The sequence below is a fragment of the Carcharhinus amblyrhynchos genome, unplaced genomic scaffold, assembly GCF_965287045.1.
Source record: "Carcharhinus amblyrhynchos unplaced genomic scaffold, sCarAmb.v2.hapA scaffold_715, whole genome shotgun sequence".
NCBI lineage: Eukaryota > Metazoa > Chordata > Chondrichthyes > Carcharhiniformes > Carcharhinidae > Carcharhinus > Carcharhinus amblyrhynchos.
Genome location: NW_027650455.1, coordinates 40,564 through 55,970, shown reverse-complemented (window position 1 = coordinate 55,970; position 15,407 = coordinate 40,564). Strand labels below are relative to the sequence as shown.

Genomic DNA, 15,407 nt, shown 5'->3' with positions numbered 1-15,407 from the left:
CACCAGTGCCCTGTACAGTTGCAGCAAGACCTCCCTGCTTTTATATTCTATCCCCCTCGCTATAAAGGCCAGCAGACCATTCGCCTTCTTGATCACCTGCTGCACCTGCAGACTGGGTTTTTGCGACTCGTGCACAAGGACCCCCAGGTCCCTCTGCACCGTAGCATGTTGTAATTTTTCACCCTTTAAATAATAATCCATCCTACTATTATTTCTACCAAAGTGGATAACCTCACATTTGCCAACGTTATACTCCATCTGCCAGGTCCTCGCCCACTCACTCAGCACTCATCCTCTCCCGGTCTCAGGCTCTCTGTGAGAATACTGACGCATCTGCACCCCGCTCCTAATCCACTTTACTCCAAATTCATCCCAACCCCAATCAGCTTGAAAGCACAGACATCGTCCCCCCAACCCCCTAACAATTCCAGCCCTACTCCCACCCCCCAGTGTTGCCCTTTACCCACCTTGATTTGAGATGGGCAGTGGGAACTCTGAGACTGGTGATCACACGGGGCAGTGCGTGTGTCTCCCCCCCCCCACCGGGGATCAGAGGAGATTCCACAAACTGGGAATCTCAGAGTTAACCTCGCTTCCCACTTCCCAACGGGCTATGATGGAGGCCAGAGGCACCGTGACTGATGTGTGCTGACACTCCCACACAATTTATTTGTTTGCTGTTTAGACTAGGCCACCTGTCCCTTCAAGGACGCGTGCGTGCGAGACAGAGAGAGAGGACTGTTACCTGGAAGACTGGAGTTACCTACAAACCCCACAGTTCAACATCAACCCCTCCATCTCCAATAGACACTGACAAACACAGGGCTGCAGCACAGAGACAGAGAGAGAGACGGACAGAGACGGAGAGAGAGACGGACAGAGACAGAGAGAGAGACGGACAGAGAGTGGGAGAGAGACGGACAGAGACAAAGAGAGAGACGGACAGAGACAGAGAGAGAGACGGACAGAGACAGAGAGAGAGACGGAGATGGACAGAGAGACACAGAGAGGGAGAGAGAGAGACAGAGAATGGCAGAAAAAGAGAGACAGAGCAAGAGGGACAGAGAGAGAGCGAGAGAGAGGGACAGAGAGACAGACAGAGAATGGCAGAAAAAAAGAGAGACACAGAGAGAGAGGGACAGAGAGAGAGAGAGAGGGGGGACAGGGAGAGAGCGACAGAGAGAGAGACAGACAGAGAATGGCAGAAAAAGAGAGACAGAGAGAGAGGGACAGGGAGAGAGAGAGGGAGGGACAGAGAGAGAGAGAAATGTTCTCCCTCAGAGGGTGCTGAGTCTCTGGGACTCTCTCCCTCAGAGGATGGAGGGAGCAGAGAGTCTGTGAATATCTTTAACATGTGACAATAATAAATAAAATCTATGTACTCTATGAACGGTATGCTTTGTCTGTATAGCGCGCAAGAAACAATACTTTTCACTGTATCCAATATATGTGTCAATAATAAATCAAATTAAAATTACAAGGGGGGCACAGGTTCAAGGTGAGAAGGGGGACAGTTTAAGGGAGAGGTGGGGGGGGGAAGTTTTTCACACAGACAGGGATGGGTGCCTGGAACGCGCTGCCAGAGGAAGTGGCGGAAGCAGGACACACTTGCAACAGTTAAATAGAGGCATCTGGATGGGTACATGGATAGGGAGGGAATAGAGGGAGACAGACCGAGGAAGGGCAGAAGGGTTTGTATCATTCAGATGGGCAGAATGGCCAGTGCAGGGTGAGGGGGGAAATCGGAGCCTGATCCTGTGCTGTAACTTGCTTTGTTCTTGGAGCTTTGGTTCAGAGTTAAATAGAGGTGAGAATTAATGGCATTGGCCGTTCGTATCCAGGCGAATTGCTAGCTCTGTCGTTCCACTGAGGTCACCACCCCACTTAACAGAGATTAATGGATTCCCGAAAATAACATCAGGATTATTATCCAGATCCATTAACTGAATTAGTTCGGAGAGACAAGTATTTACCCTGGGCCTGGCCAAGCTAGAACCACAGAGACCTCATGGTGCAGGGAGAGACCATTCGGCCCATCCTGTCTGGGCTGGCTGTGGGGCGGCGCAGTGGGTTAGCGCAGCTGCCTCACAGCACCAGGGACCTGGGTTCGACTCCCGGCCTCGGGTCACTGTCTGTGTGGAGTCTGCACGTTCTCCATGTGTCTGCGTGGGTTTCCTCGGGGTGCTCCAGTTCCCTCCTACAATCCCAAAGATGTGCGGGTTAGGTAGACTGGCCGTGCTAAAATTGCCCCTTGGCGTCCTGAGATGTGTAGGTCAGAGGGATTAACGGGTAAATGTGTGGGGCTGGGGCCTGGGTGGGATTGTGGTCGGTGCAGACTCGATGGGCCAAATGGCCTTTTCTGCACTGTAGGGTTTCTATGATTCTATGACTACACCAGGGACACGGGTTCAATTCCTGGCCCTGGGTGCTTGTCCGCACAGAGCCTGCACATTCTCCCCAAGTCTGTGTGGGTTTCCTCCAGATGCTCTGGTTTCTTCCCATAGTCCTAAAGATGTGCTTAGGTTAGAGAGATTAGTGGGTAAAATATGTAGTTATATGGGGGTAGGACCTGGGTGGGATTGTGGTTGGTGCAGACTCGATGGGCCGAATGGCCTCTTTCTGTACTGTAGGGTTCTATGGTTATGTGCAGGTTAGGGTGGATTGGCCATGCTAGATTGTTCCTTAGTGTCCAAAGATGTACAGGTTAGGGTGGAAGTACAGGTTAGGGTGGATTGGCCATGCTAGATTGTCCCTTAGTGTCCAAAGATGTGCAGGTTAGGGTGGATTGGCCATGCTAAATTGTCCCTTAGTGTCCAAAGATGTACAGGTTAGGGTGGATTGGCCATGCTAAATTGTCCCTTAGTGTCCAAAGATGTACAGGTTAGGGTGGATTGGCCATGCTAAATTGTCCCTTAGTGTCCAAAGATGTGCGGGTTAGGGGGACTGGCCATGCTAAATTCTCCCTCAATTGTGTGGAAGGGTGAGCTGTGAGGAGGACATGGAGATAGATACCTCAGCATGATTTGGACAGACTGAGTGAGTGGGCGTATGCGCGGAAGATGCGGTACAATGCTGGATAAACATGAGATTATCCACTTTGGTTGCAATAATAGGAAGGCAGAATATTACAGGCTCCAGGAGATTATTTCATTGCAGTGTTAACGTAAGCTGACTTGTGACACTAATAAATAACCTTCTTCACAAGATAGAAGCTAGCTGTTTATTTCAATCCCGTTTCCCAGCGCCTGGTCCATAGACACACAGGTTCTCATTGTCCAGATACAGATTCAGGGCAGGACTTACACAGTTAATGGTCGGGCCCTGGGGAGTGTTATTGGACAGAGAGACCTAGGGTTGCAGGGAGATACTTCCTTGAAAGTGGCGTGACAGGTAGACAGGATGGTGAAAAAAGTGTTTCGCACACTTGCCTTCAGCAGTCTGGGCACTGAGTACAGAGTCACACAGGTTTACAGCATGGAAACAGGCCCTTCGGCCCAACTTGTCCATGCCACCCCTTTTTTTTAAACCACTAAGCTAGTCCCGGTTGCCTGCATTTGGCCCATATCCCTCGATACCCATCTTACCCATGTAACTGTCTGAATGCTTTTTAAAAGATAAATTTGTATCTGCCTCTTCCAGACACTCACCGCCCTGTGTGTGAAAAAAATTGCCCCTCTGGACCCTTTTGCATCTGACCTTAAACTTATGCCCAGTCTGAGGGAGGGGGGCACAGAGAGCGAGAGGGAGGGGGGCACAGAGACAGAAAGAGAGAGAGAGGGGGGGACAGAGAGAGAGAGAGAGAGAGAGAGGGGCACAGAGACAGGGGGGGGGGGGACAGAGAGAGAGAGAGAGAGGGGGGGGATACAGAGAGAGAGAGAGGGGGGGCACAGAGAGAGAGAGAGGGGGGGGCACAGAGAGAGAGGGGGGGGCACAGAGACAGAGAGGGGGGGGGACACAGAGACAGAGAGGGGGGGGACACAGAGAGAGAGGGGGGGGGCACAGAGAGAGGGGGGGGGGCACAGAGACAGAGAGAGAGAGAGACAGACAGACGGACAGAGAGAGAGAGGGAGAGAGAGAATTACTGGCACACAGTCAGGATAAATAAACGGCTGCATGTCGGAGTCCTGTGGTTTGGGCTGACGGATGCCAGGCTGATATTAATCAGCTCAGAGTGATTCCCTAACAAATGGGATCTCTGAACATCAGGGAGCAAATCAGCACACACAACACCCACAGCTCACCCAGCTGGAACATTAACCCTCTCTGTCTCTATCCCTCCTGTATCTGGGGAGGGCCAATCCCCCTAACCTACACATCTTTGGACACTAAGGGGCAATTTAGCATGGCCAATCCACCCTAACCTACACATCTTTGGACACTAAGGGGCAATTTAGCATGGCCAATCCACCCTAACCTACACATCTTTGGACACTAAGGGGCAATTTAGCATGGCCAATCCACCCTAACCTACACATCTTTGGACACTAAGGGGCAATTTAGCATGGCCAATCCATCTAACCTACACATCTTTGGACACTAAGGGGCAATTTAGCATGGCCAATCCACCCTAACCTACACATCTTTGGACACTAAGGGACAATTTAGCATGGCCAATCCCCCTAACCTACACATCTTTGGACACTAAGGGGCAATTTAGCATGGCCAATCCACCCTAACCTGAACACCTTTGGACTGTGGCAGGAAGCCGGAGCACCCGGAGGAAACCCACGCAGACACGGGGAGAACGTGCAGACTCCACACAGACGGTGACCTGAGCCGGGAATCGAACCCGGGCCCCTGGTGCTGTGAGGCAGCAGTGCTAACCCACTGTGAGACTAACATATAAAAGGAGTGTAAATGGAATGGGCGACTGGTACTTACCCCAGGCAGTGTCTTCTGTTCATGTAACGCAGTCTGTGCTTTCAATGCTGATTCCCTGGCGCAGTACGTGAGGAAGGCACATCCTTTCAGAGGCAAAAATCACAGAACACCAGGGGGTCAGAACAGGCAAACACAGAACCACAAGACACAGGAGCAGAATTAGGCCACTCGGCCCATCGAGTCTGCTCCCCCATTCAATCATGGCTGATATTTTTCTCACCCCCCCATTCTCCTGCCTTTTCCCCATAACCCCGATCCCCTTATTAATCAGGAACCTATCTATCTCTGTCTTAAAGACACTCAGTGACCCGGCCTCCTCTGCGGCAAAGAGTTCCACAGATTCCCCACTCTCTGGCTGAAGAAATTCCTCCTCATCTCTGTTTTAAAGGATTTCCCTTTAGCCTGAGGTTGTGCCCTCTCTGGTTCTAGTTTTTCCTACTAGTGGAAACATCCTCTCCACATCCACTCTATCCAGGGCCTCGCAGTATCCTGTAAGTTTCAATAAGATCCCCCCCTCATCCTTCTAAACTCCAATGAGTACAGACCCAGAGTCCTCAACCCGTTCCTCATCCGACAAGCTCTTCATTCCAGGGATCATTCTTGTAAACCTCCTCTGGACCCTTTCCAAGGCCCGGCACATCCCTCCTTAGATACGGGGCCCAAATCTGCTCACAATTCTCCCAATGGGGTCTGACCAGAGCCTTATACAGCCTCAGAAGTCCATCCCTGCTCTTGTATTCTAACCCTCTCCACATGAATGCTAACATTGCATTTGCCTTCCTAACTGCTGCCTGAACCTGCACGTTAACATGAAGGGAATCTTGAACAATGATTCCCAAGTCCCTTTGTGTTTCTGATTTCTGAAGCATTTCCCCACTCAGAAAACAGTCTGTTAAAGTTTATTTATTAGCATCACAAGTAAGGCTTACATTAACACTGCAATGAAGTTTCTGTGAAATTCCCTCAGTCATCAATCCTCCTAACCCACACATCTTTGGACTTGGACACTAAGGGGCAATTTAGCACGGCCAATCCACCCTAACCTGCACATCTTTGGACACTAAGGGACAATTTAGCATGGCCAATCCACCCTAACCTGCACATCTTTGGACACTAAGGGGCAATTTAGCATGGCCAATCCACCCTAACCCGCACATCTTTGGACTGTGGGAGGAAACTGGAGCATCTTGGGGGGGGGGGGGGGGGGGGGGTTTGGTGCTGGAGAGACTACCAAGGACACACATCAACCTAGTGCTCCCTCTATCCCACTTCCGGGGGAGTCCAGCCACACATGCCCAGTACCTCTCGGGGGAGGCGACGGCCCAGTGATATTATCGCAAGACTATTAATCCAGAAACTCAGATAATGTTCTGGGGGACCCGGGTTCGAATCCCGCCACGGCAGATGGTGGAATTTAAAGTCAATAAAAGAAATCTGAAATTAAGAATCTACTGATGACCCATTGTTGGTAAAACCCATCTGGTTCCCTTTAGGGAAGGAAATCTGCCGTCCTTACCCCGGTCTGGCCTACATGTGACTCCAGAGCCACATCAATGTGGTTGACTCTCGACTGCCCCTCCAAGGGCAACTAGGGATGGGCAATAAATGCTGGCTAGCCTCGGAGCGAGTCCCACATTCTTCCCCCATTCCCCCCCGTGGGAGCAAATCCCACATTCTCCCTGAATTCGCCCCCGTGGGAGCAAATCTCACATAAGAACATAAGAAATAGGAGCAGGAGTAGGCCATCTAGCCCCTCGAGCCTGCCCCGCCATTCAATAAGATCATGGCTGATCTGTCATGGCTCAGTTCCACATTCCCGCCCTCTCCCCATAACCCTTAATCCCCTTGCCTATCAAAAACCTATCAACCCGCATCTTAAATATATTTAGCGAGGCAGCCTCCACCACTTCAACGGGCAGAGAATTCCAGAGATTCACCACCCTTTGAGTGAAGAAGTTCCTCCTCAACTCCGTTCTAAACCGCCCCCCCTTTATCTTGAGGCTGTGCCCTCTAGTCCTACTGTCCTTTCTGAGCGGGAAGAGTCTCTCCACCTCTATCCTATCCATCCCATTCATCATCTTATATGTCTCAATGAGATCTCCCCTCATTCTTCTAAACTCTAATGAGTACAAGCCTAGTTTATTCAGCCTCTCCTCATAGTTCAACCCCCTCAACTCTGGTATCAGCCTAGTGAACCTCCTCTGCACTCCCTCCAAGGCCAAAATATCCTTGCGTAAGTGCAGCAACCAAAACTGCACACAGTACTCCAGCTGCGGCCTCACCAGTGCCCTATACAGCTGCAGTAAGACCTCCCTACTTTTATATTCAATCCCCCTCGCTATGAAGGCCAGCATCCCATTCGCCTTCCTGACCACCTGCTGCACCTGCAGGCTGAGTTTTTGCGACTCATGCACAAGGACCCCGAGGTCCCTCTGCACCGTCGCATGCTGCAGTTTTTCGCCATGTAATTAATAGTCCTTCCTACTATTATTCCTACCAAAGTGGACAACCTCACATTTGCCAACATTAAATTCCATTTGCCATTTCCTGGCCCATTCGCCCAGCCTATCTAGATCCTTCTGCAGACTCTCCACACCCTCCGCACAATTTGCCGCTCCACCAATCTTGGTGTCATCAGCAAATTTCGACACCATACACTCGGTTCCCTCCTCCAGATCATCTATATAAATGGTGAATAGCTGAGGCCCCAGCACCGACCCCTGGGGCACTCCACTAGTCACCAACCGCCAATCCGAATAGCACCCGTTGACCCCCACTCTCTGCCTCCTATTTGACAGCCAATCCTCTATCCACGCTAACACCCTACCCCCAACTCCATGTCCCCTGACCTTCTGTAATAACCTCTTGTGAGGCACCTTATCAAACGCCTTCTGAAAATCCAGAAACACCACATCCACCGGCTCTCCTCTATCCACTGTAATAGTCACATCCTCATAGAACTCCAATAAACTCGTCAGACACGACTTCCCCTTAACGAAACCATGCTGCGTCTGCTCTATCAAACAATTCTCCTCAAGATGCCTCGCTATTTTCTCCTTGATCATGGATTCTAACATTTTACCTACAACAGACGTTAAACTAACCGGCCTATAATTCCCTGCCTTTTGCCTGCCACCCTTCTTAAACAACGGCGTAACATTAGCCATTTTCCAATCTTCCGGCACTTCCCCGGAATCCAGCGAGGTTTGGAAAATAATCACCAAGGCATCCACTATCACCTCCGCCATTTCTTTCAGAACCCTTGGATGCATTCCATCCGGTCCTGGGGACTTGTCCACAATCAGCCCCTCCAGTCTGTCGAGCACCGCCTCTCTAGTAACAATAATGTCATTCAGGCCCTCCACTCCTACCATCTTTCCATCGCTAACACACGGCAAATTATTCACGTCCTCCTCCGTGAAGACTGAAACAAAAAAGTTATTCAAGACCTCAGCCATTTCCCCATCCCCTACCACTGAGTCCCCCCTCTCATCCTCTAAGGGTCCAACGCTCACCCTAGCCAGCCTCTTCCTTTTTATATATTGATAAAAACTCTTGCTATCCTTTTTTATATTAAGCGCTAGCCCAGCTTCATAGTTCACATTCACCCCGAATTCCCCCCCGTGGGAGTAAATCCCACATTCTCCCCACATTCTCCCCCGTGGGAGTAAATCCCACGTTCTGCCCCACTCCCCCCGTGGGAGTGAGTCCCACATTCTCCCCCAACTCCCCCCGTGGGAGTGAGTCCCACATTCTCCCCACTCTCCTGTGGGACTTGCTCAGAGTTTGAATCCTTCCATAAGGACCCTTCCACTTTCTCTTTTCTGGAGAGGGAGTTGAGAGTTTTCTGATCGTTCTATCCTCTCTGTTCACGTAACCCCGGGCTAGACCTTTTCTGGGTCCACCTCCTCCAGTACCCCAACACACTTTTCATAATACAGAGACCAGAACTGCACACAGTCACCCCAGAGGCCAGAATTTTACACTTAGTTCAGCACACACTGGGATCTAGAACAGAAACAGATCCTGCTGGAAAATCTCTGCGGGTCTGACAGCCGCGATGGAGAGGGAATAGAGCCAATGTTTCAAATCCAGATGACCCTTTCGTTCCTGTAGGAGACCCTCACCCTGGAACCCTCGCTCGCGCAGAGACCCTCACCCTGGAACCCTCGCTCGCGCCGAGACCCTCACCCTGGAACCCTCGCCCGCACCGAGACCCTCACCCTGGAACCCTCGCTCGCGCAGAGACCCTCACCCTGGAACCCTCGCTCGCGCCGAGACCCTCACCCTGGAACCCTCGCTCGCGCAGAGACCCTCACCCTGGAACCCTCGCTCGCGCCGAGACCCTCACCCTGGAACCCTCGCTCGCGCCGAGACCCTCACCCTGGAACCCTCGCTCGCGCCGAGACCCTCACCCTGGAACCCTCGCTCGCGCCGAGACCCTCACCCTGGAACCCTCGCTCGCGCCGAGACCCTCACCCTGGAACCCTCGCTCGCGCCGAGACCCTCACCCTGGAACCCTCGCTCGCGCAGAGACCCTCACCCTGGAACCCTCGCTCGCGCCGAGACCCTCACCCTGGAACCCTCGCTCGCGCCGAGACCCTCACCCTGGAACCCTCGCTCGCGCCGAGACCCTCACCCTGGAACCCTCGCTCGCGCCGAGACCCTCACCCTGGAACCCTCGCTCGCGCAGAGACCCTCACCCTGGAACCCTCGCTCACGCCGAGACCCTCACCCTGGAGCCCTCGCTCGCGCCGAGACCCTCACCCTGGAACCCTCGCTCGCGCAGAGACCCTCACCCTGGAGCCCTCGCTCGCGCCGAGACCCTCACCCTGGAGCCCTCGCTCGCGCCGAGACCCTCACCCTGGAACCCTCGCTCGCGCAGAGACCCTCACCCTGGAACCCTCGCTCGCGCAGAGACCCTCACCCTGGAACCCTCGCTCGCGCAGAGACCCTCACCCTGGAACCCTCGCTCGCGCAGAGACCCTCACCCTGGAACCCTCGCTCGCGCAGAGACCCTCACCCTGGAACCCTCGCTCGCGCAGAGACCCTCACCCTGGAACCCTCGCTCGCGCAGAGACCCTCACCCTGGAACCCTCGCTCGCGCAGAGACCCTCACTCTGGACCTTTTGCTCTGGAACCCTCACTCCCAACGAGACCCTCACTCTGGAACCCTGACTCCCATTGAGACTCTCACTCTGGAAAGGACGGTGGGGGGGGGGGATAGAGGGAAAGGTGGGGGGAACAGGGGAGGAGGGGGGAAAGGGTGGGGAGAGAGGGAATGGTGAAAGGTGGGGGAGAGGTGGAAGGTGGAGGGGGGGGAAGAGAGAGAGAGGGGGAGGGCTAGAGGGAGAGGGGGTGGGAGAAGGGCAAGGGAAGACAGGGAGGGAGAGAGGCAATTAATTGGTCTGGGGATTATCTATCAATAATACTGTACACAAATATAAAGTGTAACACACACAAACAAAACAGGCCAGAGTGGCAATGCATTGGTGGGGTGGGGGTTTTAGAGGAGGGAGGTGGGGGAAGGTGGTGGGTTTAGTGGGATGGTGGAGTGATGTTTAGTGGAGGGATGATGGGGGACGGGTTTTAGTGAGCAGGGGCAGTGGGGGAGGTGAAGGGAGGATGGGGGAGGTGAAGGGAGGATGGGGGAGGTGAAGGGAGGATGGGGGAGGTGAAGGGAGGATGGGGGAGGTGAAGGGAGGATGGGGGAGGTGAAGGGAGGATGGGGGAGGTGAAGGGAGGATGGGGGAGGTGAAGGGAGGATGGGGGAGGTGAAGGGAGGATGGGGGAGGTGAAGGGAGGATGGGGGAGGTGAAGGGAGGATGGGGAGGTGAAGGGAGGATGGGGGAGGTGAAGGGAGGATGGGGGAGGTGAAGGGAGGATGGGGGAGGTGAAGGGAGGATGGGGGAGGTGAAGGGAGGATGGGGGAGGTGAAGGGAGGATGGGGGAGGTGAAGGGAGGATGGGGGAGGTGAAGGGAGGATGGGGGAGGTGAAGGGAGGATGGGGGAGGTGAAGGGAGGATGGGGGAGGTGAAGGGAGGATGGGGGAGGTGAAGGGAGGATGGGGGAGGTGAAGGGAGGATGGGGGAGGTGAAGGGAGGATGGGGGAGGTGAAGGGAGGATGGGGGAGGTGAAGGGAGGATGGGGGTGTTTAGTGGGGAGAGGCGGGTGAGGGGTTTACTGAAGGGAGGATGGGGGGAGGGGTTGTGGGGCTTAGTGAAGGTAGGATGGGGGAGGGAAGGTTAGGGGGAGGGCAGTGGAGGGAGGGCGGTGTCAGTTAATGGGGGAGAATAGGGTTTGGGGTTGGGGGGTTTTGTTGGGGAGGGGGTGGGGAGCTGACCCCAGCTCACTCAGATACTTCTATGGGGCCCGGGGCAGCTCTCTGCGCTGAAGCTGCTCTGTCAGCTCAGTGTAGGGGAAACCACCCCCCCCCCCCAACCCCCCCCCCAGCCTCTGCTCTGTCCCATTCCCATCAGCTGTCCCCCCCCCACCCCTCCCCTAGCAATCCCCAAACCAGCTGAGAGGCTGGAGACGGAGCCAGGCACTGATACATCACCCCCTCCCCACCCCTACCCAATCTGCCACCCCCTCCCCACCTCTCCCACCCCCTTCCCTCCCCTCTCCCCCCTACTCCCTCTCCCCAGCTGCTAGCTCTGAGAGAGAACAAAATTGTTCATGGAACACAGCACATGGGGAAAATGGAATCCCTCTCTCTCCCTGAATCTCTGTCTCTCTCTCTGTCTGTGTCTGCCTCTCCCCTCTCTCTCTGTTCCTCTTTCTCTCTCTCTGTCCCCCTCTCCCTTTCTCAATTTAGTGACACTCACACCTATTTTCCTTTGTGTGTGTGTGTGTGTGTGTGTGTCTGTTCCGAAAATGACTAATCCTGAACGAGGTGTTTTACCATGTGGAAACAAAAGGGAGAGAAAAATAACACAAAACCCCTCCTGCTGGGATCTTACTAAACATTGTGCGTGTGTGTGGGGCTGTTTCAGAGGATGTGCATGTGTGTGGGGCTGTTTCAGAGGATGTGCATGTGTGTGGGGCTGTTTCAGAGGATGTGCGTGTGTGTGGGGCTGTTTCAGAGGATGTGCATGTGTGTGGGGCTGTTTCGGAGGATGTGCATGTGTGTGGGGCTGTTTCAGAGGATGTGCATGTGTGTGGGGCTGTTTCAGAGGATGTGCATGTGTGTGGGGCTGTTTCAGAGGATGTGCGTGTGTGTGGGGCTGTTTCAGAGGATGTGCATGTGTGTGGGGCTGTTTCAGAGGATGTGCATGTGTGTGGGGCTGTTTCAGAGGATGTGCATGTGTGTGGGGCTGTTTCAGAGGATGCTGGAGACACTTCCCCTTCCTCAAGCTGACTGTATTTAATTCCTAATTCACAGAGAACCTCAACTCTTACACACACACACACACAGTGGCCATTTCTGCAAATAAGTATTCTCCTGAACCTGTACACTCACCCTTCTCCCCCCTGCCTATTTCATCATTACAATTTCCAGCCTGGCCCTTCGTCCAAATTGATGTTTAACCAGCCTAACTCTCTCTTCCCCCACCCCCCACCCCAATCCCTATCACAGATGTCCAATTTCTTTGTTCAGATTTTTTTTCCCTTCCAGTTCAAACACCCTTTCCCCTCCCCCCCCCACTGTTTCTACACAGATAGATAACACACAGACCAATTCATTGCCTCTCTAGCCTTTTTTTTGTGTGTTAAACTTTGCATCTGTACACCGTATCATCATAGAATCCCCACAGAGGCCATTCCGCCCATCGGGTCTGCGCCGACCACAATCCCACCCAGGCCCTATCCCCGTAACCCCATGCATTTACCCTAGCTAGTGCCCCTGACACTAAGGGACAATTTAGCATGGCCAATCCACCTAACCTGTACATCATAGTGGCAATACGGTAGCTCAGTGGGTTAGCACTGCTGCCTCACGGCGCCAGGGACCCGGGTTCGATTCCTGGCTCGGATCACTGTCTGTGCGGAGTCTGCACGTTCTCCCCATGTCTGCGTGGGATTCCTCTGGGTGCTCCAGTTTTCTCCCACAGTCCAAAGATGTGCGGGTTAGGGTGGATTGGCCGTGCTAAATTGCACCTAGTGTCGGGGGATAGTACTGTAAAATTGAGGGGTTATGGAAATAGGGCCTGGGTGGGACTGTGGTCGGTGCAGACTCGATGGGCTGAATGGCCTCCTTCTGCACTGTAGGGATTCTATGATTCTATTCCGTGATCTTTGGACACTAAGGGACAATTTAGAATGGCCAATCCACCCAACCTGCACATCTTTCGGACTGTGGGAGGAAACCAGAGCACCCAGAGGAAACCCATGCAAGACACAGGGAGAATGTGCAGACTCCACACAGACATTGACCCGAGGCCGGGAATCGAACCCGGGTCCCTGGCACTGTGATGCAGCAGTGCTAACCAGCTGTGCCACCCTTTTGTACACAGTATTATTGATAGAGAACCCCCTGACCAATTATTGCTTTTCTAGCCTATGTGTGTGTGTGTCCCTTAGACTAATTCATTACCTCTCTAGCGTGTGCGTGTGTGTGTCTGTCTGTCTCTCAGATTAATTCATTACCTCTCTAGCGTGTGTGTGTGTGTGTGTGTGTGTGTCTGTTCCTCAGACTAATTCATTACTGCTCCAGCCTGTGTGTGTGTGTGTCTGTCTCTCAGGTTAATTCATTACCTCTCTAGCCTCTGTGTGTGTGTGTGTGTGTGTGTGTGTGTGTGTGCGTGTGTCTGTCTCTCAGATTAATTCATTACCTCTCTAGCCTGTGTGTGTGTGTGTGTGTGTGTGTGTGTGTGTGTGTGTGTGGGTGTGTGTGTGTCTGTCTGTCAGATTAATTCATTACCTCTCTAGCATGTGTGTGTGTGCGTTTGTGTGCAAGTGTGTGTGTGTCTGTCCCTCAGACTAATTCATTACCTCTCTAGCCTGTGTGTGAGTATGTGCGTGTGAGTGTGTTTTAAAACAGTGCTATCTGAGACAACTCCTTTTCTGTACAGTATCTTATCCACCCCTCCCGTTGCCTTGCTACCACTGTTTGTTAGTAGGGAGGTGGGGTGAAATCCATCTAACTCTTTCTTAATGTGCAATGTCCTTTTCCTCTTGTTATATTTGAAGCTTCCCCCACACATTCCCTCCTTCCCTCTGTCCTTACCTTTGTGCATGCCCGTGTACCTATCCTTCAGCACCGTTAACTCGTAGATCTTCCCGAAGCTCTCGAAGAGGGGCTTGAGGTCTTTCTCCTCTAGGTTGCGGGGGATCTGTCCCACGAAGAGTTTGACCGCGTCCTGGTCCTTCATGGGCTCAGCAGTGGCCAGGACGGGGCTGGCCCTGGGGCTGGGAGGGTGATTATTGATCAGATTATTGATCCTGCTGCTGCTGTTCTGGCTGCCACAGAGGGAGTTGCTGCTGCTGGCGGGAGCCTCTCTGGTGGCCGGGGCTGTGCTGGGAGAGGGGGTGAAGTCTCCTCTCTTCTCTGCAGCCATTCCAGTCAGCATCAGACACCGAGAGAGGGAGGCAGGGAGGAGAGAGAGAGAGAGATACTGACATCACCCGTAACCCTTTCCACTCCGGCTCTGACAAAGACTGGAGCCCTAGCAACAAGACTGCATCCTTTAAACCAGGAATTCCCACTCACCATCACCCGGCTTTCAACACATGGCAATTTCTCAGAATATCAGTTCCAGAGCACAATGTCTGCACACATGAATTCTAGACATGTCAATTTCTGCACATATCAGTTCTAGACATGACAATTTCAGCACACAACGATTTCACACGACAATTTCAGAGCATAATTTCAGCACGTGACAATTTCCTGTACATGACAATTTTAGGCATGACAATTTCAGAGCACAATTTCTGCACACGTGACAATTTCTGATCACAATTTCAGCACGTTCAGAACCTGTCATTTTTAGCACAGGCAGGACATGTCAATTTCCAGTCATGACCACTACACCACGTGAGAATTTTATATGTAACAATTAACATGGTTCAATTTGAAGTGTTAACTAACAATTTCGGTGAGTAGCCCAGACTCAAGGGATGCAGCAATTTAGAAACGATTCCCAAAAACAACACAGGCGCCAATCTCAAATTTCCAAAATAAGCTTGGAATTAAAAAGACTCCCTTTGCAATACATTCACTAATTGGACACGTGCACACGCCACTTAGCGCACACCTCACTGGGAAATCACCCCTCTGCCTGTTTGTGACAACTTGAGGAGGGCAATGTGGAAAAAAAAACCAGGCAGAGCACGGGCAGGGTTGGCGTCGGAGGCAATGGAGGGGGATTGAAGCAGTTAAAGCTTTCAGCATGGAGAAAAGACAGGAAAGATCAAGCTGTACACTTGAGCTTGGTAATGAACCCTGCCGCCTGGGACAACAGCCCTCCCCAGGTCCCAGGACAGCTGCACGGGTTTCGTCTCCAAGCCGGCATCTGGCATTTTAAACAAAAAAAAATAACTTCTAATTGCATTTCTCCCATCAGTTCTCCCCACACGCAATG

General features: G+C 52.7%; 1 protein-coding gene across 3 annotated transcripts in view; it reads right to left on the bottom strand.

The window, feature by feature from the left end:
- Window positions 1-14,598, bottom strand: part of LOC145339871 (CUGBP Elav-like family member 3-A) — a 35,045-nt gene extending 20,447 nt beyond the window's left edge. For all 3 annotated transcript variants that reach the window (XM_080184404.1, XM_080184405.1, XM_080184406.1), the window contains exons 1-2: window positions 14,051-14,598; window positions 4,882-4,964 (exon numbers count right to left, since the gene is read on the bottom strand). In XM_080184404.1, the coding sequence (XP_080040530.1) occupies window positions 4,882-4,964; window positions 14,051-14,393 (426 nt within the window). In that variant the 5' untranslated portion in view covers window positions 14,394-14,598. The remainder of the gene's footprint in view (window positions 1-4,881; window positions 4,965-14,050) is intronic.
- Window positions 14,599-15,407: the final 809 nt, after the last annotated feature.